Genomic DNA, 12,472 nt, shown 5'->3' on the forward strand with positions numbered 1-12,472 from the left:
TGTCAAAGGTTTAGTAGAAGTATGGGTAGTAAGGGGTGGTCTATTTTGAGAAATCTCAGAGTCAGATATGACACTCTCTTGTGATGAACTTACATTCAGCTGTTTTTGCCACTAACGCTGGTTATAAACTTCGGCCCAAGTATAAACTTCCTCTAATTTGTAATCAATCGTATCTCTACGAAACTTCTTTATTTTCCTTTGATGGATCTCTTTTGCCTATTTATCCAATTTTAAGTTGAGCTCTTCTAATAGTTCTCCCCAGTTTTCTGGGGTTGATTTTTAAATTTCATATTTCACTGTTTGGATTTCTTCGTCTAGAGATTTCAGTATATAGGAAAGTTATTCAATTATAAACCAGATCAAATCCAAAGAGCAATTGTTTAAATTTGGTACCATCTTTACATGAACATTTTTAGTCTAAGCTAATTCAAACATTGATTACCATCTCACCTCCCTTGCTGCCAAAAACGAGTGCACTTTGCACTTTACTCTGTTTTTAATTGATTCTGTTGGAATTACTTTGCTGTGTGCAAATTTTAATGGTGGGTATTTGAATTTGGAGGGTGTGGGAACTGAACCGGTCTTCTCTGAGTTCCAGGACCGCTAGCCGCCATTTTCCTCACTTCAGCGCGGTCTAGTGGTTGAAGCTGGCCCCTTCAAAACGGGACACGGCGCGAGCTCCTTAGTCTAAGCTAACTCGAGCATTGATTACCATCTCACCTCACTTGCTGCCAAAAACGAGTGCACTTTGCACTTTATTCTGTTTTTAATTGGTTCTGTTGGAATTACTTTGCTGTGTGTAAATTTTAATGGTGGGAATTTGAATTTGGAGGGTGTGGGAATTGAACCGGTCTTCTCTGAATTCCAGGACCGCTAGCCGCCATTTTCCTCACTTTGGCGCGGTCTAGTGGTTGAAGCTGGCCCCTTTAAAACGGGAGGCGGAGCGAGCTCCTTAGTCTAAGCTAACTCGAGCATTGATTACCATCTCACCTCACTTGCTGCCAAAAACGAGTGAACTTTGCACGTTATTCTGTTTTTAATTGGTTCTGTTGGAATTACTTTGCTGTGTGTACATTTTAATGGTGGGAATTTGAATTTGGAGGGAGGGGGAATTGAACCGGTCATCTCGGAGTTCCAGGACCGCTAGCCTCCATTTTCTTCACTTCGGCGCGGTCTAGTGGTTGAAGCTGGCCCCTTCAAAACAGGACGTGGAGCGCGGGCGCACCGCTGGTGCACTGAAGGAGCGCCTAAGGCAAGCTCGTCTGCGCCCGTCAGCGTCCCGTAAGGGTCCGGGCTGGCCATGCTGCCGGTTTTGGTCTGGACCCACCCCAGGTAATTGCCTATGGCAGGGATGACCTGCTAAATCTTGATAAGGGCTCGGTGTGTAGACCCCACTCATTGAGGCTGGGAAACAATTTGCCCCAGAGGTGCAAAGAGTGTGAATGTTCAGCCTGGCCACCTCTTAGAGAGCACAAAGTCAATAGGGTTATGATCACCTCAACTAGGGGACTTGGGCCTAGATGTAGATAATAGTAAATTACCGAATGGTAAATACCGAATTTTACCGATTCGGTATTCACTATTCGGTAATTGCTATGTAGGTAAAATATTCGGTACAAATAGATTCTGTAATTACAGAATCGGTATTTGCCATTGATTCCTATGGGCTTTGAAGCCCATAGGAATCAGTGGCAAATACCAATTCTGTAATTACAGAATCGGTAAAATTACCGAATTTGCAAGGGTGACAAGGTGTCACTTTGACACCCTGTTGCACCCCTGTTTCTGGCTTGTGTGCCATGTGACACACAGACATGCCCTTTAAGGCATGTCTGTGTGCCACATGGCACAGGTGTACATGCACAGATGTGCATGTATACTGGAATTCGTTATTTACCATGGAATAGTATTCCATGGTAAATAACGATTCGGTAAGGGCCTGTTGCACTGATTACAGTGCCACCTACATCTTGATTTACAGAATCGGTAAATTCATCGATTCGGTATTTCACCGATTCTGTAAATTTACCGAACCGGTAAATATACCGATTCTGTAAATAAAATGCCCCCTACATGCCAAATCCCAAATACCGGTCGGTAACGGCCGAAATCGGCCGTTACCGGCCGGTAATTGGCGACCTACATCTGGCCCTTGGTGTTCTAGATACATATTGGAAGGTTTCTCTACTGAATGTTCGCTCCTTAAAGAAACATGAACTGGAAATCTATGATTTTTTAAGCTGACTCTTCCCCCGACCTGCTGTTTCTTACTGAAACTTGGCTAACGGATGCCTCAAATCCTACCATTGCCATTGCGATCCCCCAGGGCTATCAGATTCTGAGGAAGGATCGTCCTGTGGGGAGAGGCTGTGGGTTAGCCATTATATACAGGAACTCCTTCACTTGTGTTCCTCTAGCAGATGTGGAGATAGAGGGGAAAGAGAGCTTGGGTTTTCTCCTGTCACTCTCGGCACACCAATCTATGGCAGGAGTAGTAATCTATCGGCCACCTGGTTTGGCGGAAAAAAATTTGGATTCTATTAGCCATGCTATTTCCCCCATTGTAACTAAATACAGCCACTGTATGATTTTGGGTGATTTTAATATCCATATGGATGAACCCTCGGAGCCCGATTCCTTAATATTGCACGAATCTTTCGACATTTTTAATTTGACCCCCTTCGTATGTCTTCCTACGCACGATAAAGGGCATATATTGGACCAGGTGTTTTCCTCCAATCAGATTTATATGGATGCCCCTCTAGCCTTAACGTGGTCTGACCATCTTTTGATTCATTTTAAAATTTGTAGAGATGTCGCAAGGCCCCAATTACCGGATACAACCAGGGTTAGTTACTATGCTAGGCCATTTCACCTGATGACACCTGAGGCCATCCAGTGCACGTTGCGAAAGCAGCCGATTCCCTTAAGTGGTGATCTGGAACAAGATGTGATGACATTAGAGGGATGGTTACAGCAACAAGCCAATGAATTGGCAGCTCCCTTGGAAAAACTGGTAAAAACCACTCGAGTTTCAGCCCTTTTAGTTCTCTGAAGCCTTAAGAGAGAGTAAAAGGTACTGCAAACATCTCGAAAGAGAGTGGCGGAGGAACTATCATCCTTCAGATAAACTGACTTACAAACTGGCCTTGAAAACGTATTATATGAAAGTCCGTGAGGAAAAGAAACTCTTCATGTCAACAAAAATTGATTTGGGGGCTAATAAAAGTAAAACTTTATTTAATGTTGTAAAAAGCTTCTCCTCCCCGTCGGCTATAAGCCAACCGTTTAGACGTACAAGCTAATGGACTGAACGAATGGCCCTCTTTTTTTCTGAAAAAATTAAATTGATTCAGGATTCTTTTGAAGTTCCAGAAGCAGGTTTGGAGGACGCGGAGGGTTTCCACCTAGCTGTGGGCCCCAGCCCTAGTGCCTTCCTGAGCGAGTTCCCGGAGATGACTCTAGAACAATCTTTGGTGTTCATGATATCTTTGAAATCGGGTTCACCCACCGATCCTTGTCCAGCGAAGATTTTATCCTCATTGGCGGCTGTGATTAATCCCTGTGTGAATTTCATCCTGAACACCGCTTTACGGGAAGGGATGATGCCACAATTGTGGAAACATGCTAAAATCCTCCCGCTACTTAAGAAACCGTTGGCTGATCCTGAGGTAGCCTGTAATTACAGGCCTACATCCCTACTGCCTTTCTTTTCAACAGTCTTGGAAAAATTTGTAAACCAGGTCCTAACAAATTATGTGGAGACTAATTCTAGCCAGTCAGGCTTCAGAGCCAATTTTATTACTGAAGCGGCTCTACTGGAAGTGGCAGAAACAATTAAAGCTACATTCGATAGAGGAGGCAATGCCGTTTTGGTGTTGCTGGACCTCTCTGCAGCCTTCGACACCGTGCCTCATTCAAGATTACTTCAAAGACTTAGCAACAGCGGTATAGGAGTCATGGCGTTGAGTTGGTTCACGTCCTTTCTCGCCAACCGCTCTAAACACATCTGGACTCCTCCTTTCTCGGCGGAGGTTCCTTCTTTGAATGTGGGGGTGTCTCAAGGCTCTATCTTGGCCCCACATTATTTAACTTATACATGGCCCCCTTGGCCGCTCTCGCTGAGAAATTTGGTGTCAAGATAGTGTTGTATGCTGACGACACTTACCTGCTGTTCACCTGCGAGAAAGGAGTTGAGTTTGATGGCAACTTAATCAACATCTGCCTACCTAAAGTCTCTCTTGGTTAAGTCATAACCATCTTAAATGTAACTCAGAGAAGTCAGAGATTATCTTCTTTGGGCCCCGGCCACCCGACACTTGGTTTGAATGGTGGCCCCAGGATATGTCCCCCCCTGTGTCAGCCGTTTCTACGGTGAAGAATCTGGGAATTAAGCTGTACTCAACTCTCTCTATGAAGGCTCAAATACACTCGGTAGCCGGGGTATGATTTGGGTTGTTGAGAATATTGCAAAACTTTCTCCCTTTGCTTTCCATCCCTTACAGGAAGACAGTGGTTCAGGCCTTAATAATGTCTAGACTGGACTATGGGAATTCCTTGTATCTTGGCCTTCCTGAATATCTTTTGGGCCGACTACAAGTGATCCAGAATGCAGCAGCCAGAGCCATTTTTGTGACAGGCTCTAGAACTCATACCACCCAGCTCTTGTCTTCACTTCACTGGCTTCCTGTACGGAAAATAATTCAGTTTAAAGCCCTGGTTCTGGTTTTTAAAGCCTTTCATAAGATTGGAGCACCCTATCAAAGGGATAGATTTCAACCTTATTTCCCTAAGCGCAATCTGAGATCCTTATCCCGACTTTTGATTGTCACTCCGAGGCTGCGACTGTCTCGGACAGGAGCGAGATCTTTTCATGTGGTTGCTCCATGGCTGCGGAATAACCTCCCTCTCCCTATTAGACAGAGCCCAGACCTCCTGACTTTCAGGAAAAGTCTTAAAACGTGGGTCTTCCAGCTGTGAGATGTTCGATCGTGGTCGGTTTTGCTCTATGTTAGGTGACGTATGGTTTGTTTTCAGCGCCGGGACACTCCAGGGAGTAGCTGTGCGCTTTATAAATATGCGCTAACATAACAGAACATTTGTCTTACACAACATAGGTTTCAATGCAATTCGTAATCCTCTTGGGATTCTTTTAGTTTAAGGGTATTGTATATGTATTGCGGCATGAAGCCTTTGGTTGATCTCCTTTTTGCTTAAAAATTCAAGTTGTCTGAGTAACTGTGTTGTTGTTGAAATGTGTGGACTGAAAAGTCTAGCCTCCTCAATCAATCCATAGATTTCAGTGGCTGCTTCTGTAGTATATGCTAATGTTTCTGCTTTATTTGTCGTAAATGACGCTATTTTTCCAAACGACATTCTGATTTGGTCCACCAGTGGAGGACTGTGGACTGAAAATAGTATAATAAAACAATGTTGCCACTGTGCACTTGCTTCTTCTTAGGTTCTCCTCTCTTAAGGAAACATAAACTTGTGCGTCCCTGTCAATACGCCATGTCCATTGGTGTGTTTATAAAGGATCCACGAGTGCTGGAAGGGAGATCCCTCCAAGCTGACTGGCGCACTTAATCAGAACCTCAAAGGTTTCACAACGTAAGTTCAACAATTCTCATGAAAATCATACTTCATACCATGTTTATCCCTGATGTTGGATATTTAATCATTCCAGTAGCATATGTATCACTGTTCATATTCATAATTCATATGGAGTGACATATGTTCATTTATAGTTAGCATCCATCTATACCTCACCAAGAAGGTTTAGAAGCTATAGAATGGGCTTTATTGAGGCAAGAAGAAATAAGAGCCAGTAACGTTTTTTTGCTAGAGCTTTTGCATTTTGCTCTGTTTCACAGCTACTTTGAATGGAAGGGATGTTTTTATGCACAATACAATGGAACTTCGATGGAGTTCGCTAGAGCCCCATCGTATGCTAATACATTTATGGCGAAACTGGAACAAGATCACATCCTTGAGAATCCCCAATGGACCAATAAGCTTGTTTTGTTTAAGAGATTCATTGATGATATATTGATTATTTGGAAGGGTGATCGTATCAGTCTAGAAAAGAACATTGAAGTACTTAAAAAATAACAGGCATATTAAATTCACCTTTCAAATGCAAAAACATCAAATAGCATTTCAGGATGTACTTATTCAAACTGAATCAGGGGTCATCAAAACTAATGTATTTACCAAACCCACTGACAGGAACAATGCTTTACATTTCAAAAGCTTTCATCAAGAATCCCTGAAAAAACATCTTCCCTATTCACAGTTTATCCGCTTGAAGAGAATAACATCTAACCCAGAGGAAGCAGCATCAACCATCAACCAATTTGCCAACAAATACCAACAACATGGTTATCCTCCTAATATAGTTAAAGGCACCATACAAAGAATTGCAAATATTAAGAGAGAAGAATTGTTTCAAACCAGAGAACGTAATCGAACTCAAACCACCTTTTGCGTCTTGAAACACTCCACTCAATCTCATTCAATTAAATCAATCAGAATGAAACATTGATCTGTAACCCAAACTGAACCAGATTTGTGTGAACTTTTTTGCACAACTGCCAATATTCGCATATCAGCGACCCAATAACTTGCAAGAGTTACTTTCCAAAAAACAACCAACACAGACAAGAACATTTAATGGCATGCAAAAATGCATGAACTGTGCGCACTGTAGCAAAGCAATCATTGGCAAAATGTGTATTCATCCCATCAATGGAACAAGAAATCAGTTACAACATTCAAGTAATGTGATACAGCTCAGGTGACCTATGCTCTGAAATGCCCATGTGGCAAGATGTATGTGGGAAGAACAGAACGTAAAATAAAAGTACGCACTACAGAGCATAAAAGCAACATTAGACTACAAAATGTTAAATCAACTGTGGCAACGCACTGGTTGTAAGCCAGGCATAACATTGCGCAACTGCGATTTACCATTCTTGAGGTGTTGCAGCCAAAAAACGAGAGATCCGCAAAAAAGTTAGCTAGATCTGAGTTTTTCTGGATCAGAAAATTACAAGCAATGCAGCTTGTGGGGATGAATGATAGACTGGAATATCAATGCTTTCTATGAACTTTATAGAGACTGATATGAAAATGTTTGTAAGTGATCTTCTGTTATAGATTGTCATTTGTTCCACACATAACATATTTATTTTTTCAGCATGCATATTTTAGTTTTATACAAGAGGTTTCTGTTTGTCACGGGCTTACTTTATCCATTCATTCTGAATGAACTTAATTTATGTACGGGAGACGTATGCATATTTCCCTTTAAATGGGAGCGTTTTGACGAACTTACGTATAACGTCACACGCAGTGAGTTGTTTGGTGTACCTTTGTTGAGGTACAACGAGAGCACTCCGGTAAGAACCTCATCACTGCATGTTTATTTTGAGACCTGTTTGACTAAACTGGTACAGACACTTTACCACACATTATAGTATGCTTAACCAAGCGTGTTATTTTTAGGTGCAATGCGAGCACTCCGTAAGCACTCCGGAAGATTTTGGTCTTTACTTAGGCACCATCATAACTGTATGGTCATTTTCAGACCTTTTTGACTAATGGGCACAGACACTTTATTGTGCATTAGAGTATATTTAACCAAGCATGTCACTTTTTTATAGTTCGCATGATGACTTCACCCCACACTATATGTTTTAACAGATACTCCTTTTCGTTTGTTGAGACGACTTTTGAAACTGATTGCGTCACGTTTTATAGCTCGCATGACCACCTTGCTAACCAAATGTCAATGAATAGCACTTTCGGTTCACTTTTCACGTAACAATGCTTGGTTTCACACGCGTCCAGTAAATAGATCACCGATCACCCGTATTAGCTTGCCTATTCAGGCAGCACCACTTTTATGTTTGGCATGAATATGCACCATCCGTAGCGTTTGCCGCATTCTATTGTCGTTTTTAGTTTTATTATGTGTGGACAGTTGAGTTAAGCCAACTTTCTCATTCACTTTTTAGATCTACAATAATAACTCCTGATGAAGGGTCAGTCATGACCCGAAATACATTGGGTTGTATACAGATTGGCTTCTAACTATAAATGAACATATGTCAGTCCATATGAATTATGAATATGAACAGTGATATAATTAAATATCTAACATCGGAGATAAACATGGTATGAAGTATGATTTTCATGAGAATCGTTGAAGTTATGTTGAGAAACCTTTGAGTTTCTGATTAAGTGCGCCAGTCAGCTTGGAGGGATCTCGCTTCCAGCACTCTTGGATCAAAGGACACGTGATGTCACATCTTCTGATGTCATCAGCATGTTTTCAGCAGGTCAGATAGTGTAATGCCTCCTCTGACGCTCTTATGATTTAGGTAAAATGACACCACTGCAGGAGAGAATCACATGGCATTCCCCTTTCCTTCTAAGATGAGAATTAACAGTTAACAGCTTCTTAGAATTTGAAATGATTTACAATTCTATAAAGACATCTGCTGTACTAAGAATCCAGGGTATTCTACAGTAGGAAAAGACACCCCTTCCGCTGTGATCACTACCCCCACATGATATCCATTTGCTGAGGAAATGAGTGACCAGTCAATATACCAAGTTCATGACTCCACTCCCCAGTCTTTATTGCAGGATTAATGTATACAGCTGCTTCTGCAGTGAAACCAAATACATGTGTAAAATTAGACTTTTATTAGACTATCTTACTGAGTGAAATATAGGCAGTTACTCACAGTGCCGTTCTTTCTGTGGTAATAACTGAGAGTTGGAAATCTGCCACCGTGGCGGAATTTGGCGCTCTTTTTTAATGCTTCATCATCTATAGACCTGGGCACAATGACACCAGGTGGGTATGTAGCACAGACAGTGAAATCCTCATTTACTTCACTCCAGCGCCATGCATCAGTCTGTGAACGGAAAGATGGCCAGTCAGTCTCCATGGATCTAGGTATTCCATAGTAGTCGGTCTGAAAAAGAAAGTATTAGAGGGAGCTGCCGCCACTCAGTCTCCCAAAGGAACAAGCCACCTCGCCCTCCCCCTCTTTCAGTGACACAATCCTAGTTCCTTACTTCCTTGTCTGAGGCTTTCCTCCCCACACATTATCACTTAGAGAGAACCCAGTGTGATAAACTCACCCTCCACCGTTCAGACCTCAGTGCTGAGCACAAAAGCAGAATTACTCCAAATTGCCCCTTAGACGCAATGTTGACTGCCGTGAGCAAGCACTGGGTCCCCGACAACACTTGCATTCTACTACTCACGTCAGACAGGATCTCCTGGTAGTAGTGTTGCAGTGGGTAGAGGTGCCAGCCTTCCTCCAATCTCCTGCCATCGGGCCTGAAGAAGAAGGGGTATGTCTGCATCACTGACTCCAATGAGGACAAAGCCTGTAGAGAGAGGCCAGATACGGTCAGGCTCCCTGTACACTGACTTAGAAGTAGACTGTCCTAATAGGAAAGAAAATATACCGCCATATTGGGTTGGGATAGAATCAGTCAAGATTTAAGTTTTATTGGTAATCAGCCTTTGGTTTCTGCATAGAAACAATATTCCCAGTGTCCGATCCGGCCTGTGCAAGCCAACAAACTGGTGGTATGCTCTCTTCTTAAAAGGGTGGCAGACTGGCTGAGGAAGCTTGTTTTGACCCGACACACGGCAATGTGTAAAACTGAAGAGATCACAATAAAGAAACCCATTATCAACACACAGAAAAAAATATCAAAGGAATAATGACTTTTTTATTTTCAAGAATATAGATAAACAATAACACATTTCATTATTATTAAAATAGGTAAGCGTTACGATTAACAGTAAGGATAAGATAACTTAGTGTAAGAGTTATGAGTTTACTCTTAGGTTTTGAGTTGGAATTAGTGGTGTAGTCAGGCAATTTCATAATTGTTTTCTCATTAATGCCAACACACATTTGCATTTATTAACTTCTTAACAATTTTCTTCTACAGGTTTCATATAGCCAACAAACAAAAACTCCCAAATTACAACCCTACCACCCAAGAACAGTTGTACCCCTTATTCCACCAGCTCAATATCTTCAACTGCAAAAGCACATTGTGGACAGAGAAGCCCACCCACATCCCAGAGAGCGATTATAGTCCATCAGAATTTTCTTAACCTGTAAAATCCTCAAGGATGTTAGCTCCCTACATTCTTTAGTCAAAAAGTCCAGAAGTGGGTGATAAATTGAGGCCAAAGTACGGTACCAGCCTTCAAATAGAATAGGTTATTGGTTCTCAAACGTTTTAGAACCACAACCCACTTTTTAGAACAACAAACGTTCGCGACCCACCTAACTTCAATGCAGTGGCGTAACAGGCCTTTCGCAGCACCTGCGGTGCGGGGGGGGCAAGCTTCAGGGGGCCCCCTCAGTATGGTACAAGCTCCTGATGGAGCCCCTCCATGTACCTTGCAGGAGGCCCCCTCAAATTTTGTTAGGCCCCCGCTTCAATAGACATGGGGTGGGGCGATTATTGAAAGTAACTAACGCAGTGTGGTAGCGCATTGTCATTCAATGACAGCATATTTTCCATTGAAATGGCCACTAAGTTTGCACAGCCGTACATTTTTACTAATAAAGCTATAAAGCATATAAAACTCAAATGATAATGTGTTGAAATCGGGTTTTTGTGAATTTTTATCATTTGTGCATCACCAAGTAAAGTGTCTCGGTCTGTTTTAATCATCAGTCTTTGTTTCCAGCACACTACAGAGTTACAAAATAAATGTGCTTCATATTTGCTTTCCGAACTGCTGAATGAATACAAAAAAGACATGCTACAGCCTTTCCTCTCACACTTCCTGTACACCAGCAAGACCATCACATAATTAAGGCTCCCTGTTTTCCGATTTTACTGATTTTTACAAGTAAGTACAGACAGAAAATATTTCTTTTCTTGTCTGTACTTATTTTTAAATGTGACTACAAACAGAAATTGGGTTGCTTTTTGAGTAATTCTAAATACTGTCTACCATAACTACCAGACCACTAGCTGTGTGGATTGATAGGAAAGGGTTTAAAAATCAACTAATTTTAGTAAAGAGGTTTTAACAGCAATAAATATGAACAAGGTTGATACTGAAATGTGCATATTTTCATAGAAGTGCATTGATTTATCTTCTGTGGGTGTTCACAGCATTGAAACCTGGCAGGTATTCACTAAACATACTAATTTCAGCTTCATTAAAAAAAAAAAATATGGATAAATACACATAGGGGAAAGGATGTGGCCTAACGGCTAGAGCAGTCCACCTCTGAGCTGGGGACCCGGGTTTGAGTCTCTGCAGAGAAGCTCAACATCCTGTGATTCTGGGCAAATCACTTAATCTCCCAGTACCTAACAAAAATGAATGTGTCTGTCTGTAATGCAACTGGTGCTCATGTTAAGCGCTCTGATACCTTCGGGTCTAGTTTGCGCTATATAAAACTCCCAAAAACATCCCCCATAACATTTGTAAAATATATATATAAATATAGAGGGAAATGTAAAAAAATAAATACCATAAAACTGGGAGCCGTACACATAATTCACTTAAAAAAATTCTCTCACTTTTCAGTCAGAGAAAGAAAATTAAAAATCCCATGTAAAAAAGAATAAACAGAAATGTATCTGATGATATTGTTTGACATTGACCTTTGCCACTGGTAAATGTGACAAAATAAACCCAGAATTTAAAGGCATGTTTTTTATTGTTTGGATTTTCGTAACCAAAAATCGGCTCACGACCCACTGATAAACACTGGCTTAGGTAATGTTTTCCATTCCTCACATGGACTATAATGTTGGATGTGAGGTATCAAGGGCATGCCCCATTTGGCCAAGAGAGACCATTGAACTTGGATTGTAATTTCTCTTTGCCGCCCACCGTCCCCACCAGTTACTTCCAAGCATCCATCATAGTAGAACACTCTGGGGGATCCCTGCCATTTAAAGGCTTAAGATCTTAAAGCTCTGTGTATGGATACAATCCCAAAGACGGTGTGTTATGATGCCCACGTTCTGTCCAATTAAAGGTCCTGTTACTCTACTCTACTGCATGTAGGCACCACGGAGTCCAGTGCTCAAGGAGTAAGATGTTGCTCATAGCTTCTAATGCTTGAGCATGAATAATTCCCCTTTGTGCATTGTGCAGTACCCTGTACAATTGGATTTCTGAAAGGGATATTCCTAGTTCCTCCTCCCACTTTGTCTGAAATTTCCCTTATGGGGAATTCCACCCCTTGCCTTGTACAGTGTCTTATAAATTCGGGTTATTTTGTGTTTCATCTCATACCCTTGCAAGTATCGTCTCAGACTAAGTAAAAGGACAGGTCGCAGCTTCCTTGGTAGGCAAACTCATGGGCCTGTGTCTGACTTGTACATATGTAACTCTTTCTGCTTCCGTGAAACCAAAGTTCATCTTGAGTTGCATGAAATACTTAATGGATCTCTTTAT

The 12,472-nt window shown here is 41.6% G+C and overlaps 1 protein-coding gene across 14 annotated transcripts in view; it reads right to left on the reverse strand.

Moving 5' to 3' along the window:
- The window catches only part of LOC147730844 (myotubularin-related protein 9-like), a 180,369-nt gene that overhangs the window by 92,909 nt on the left and 74,988 nt on the right, over window positions 1–12,472 (reverse strand). For 6 of the 14 annotated variants that reach the window (XM_086955687.1, XM_086955683.1, XM_086955682.1 and 3 more), the window contains 2 exons: window positions 9,283–9,408; window positions 8,754–8,927 (listed from right to left, as the gene is read on the reverse strand). In XM_086955687.1, coding sequence (XP_086811813.1) covers window positions 8,754–8,927; window positions 9,283–9,408 — 300 coding nt within the window. Of the gene's footprint in view, window positions 1–8,753; window positions 8,988–9,282; window positions 9,409–12,472 lie in introns of all 14 variants that reach the window. The other 8 variants (XM_086955685.1, XM_086955680.1, XM_086955678.1 and 5 more) reach the window with 2 other exon arrangements.

This window comes from Lissotriton vulgaris, chromosome 2_1 (assembly GCF_964263255.1).
Source record: "Lissotriton vulgaris chromosome 2_1, aLisVul1.2, whole genome shotgun sequence".
Lineage (NCBI taxonomy): Eukaryota > Metazoa > Chordata > Amphibia > Caudata > Salamandridae > Lissotriton > Lissotriton vulgaris.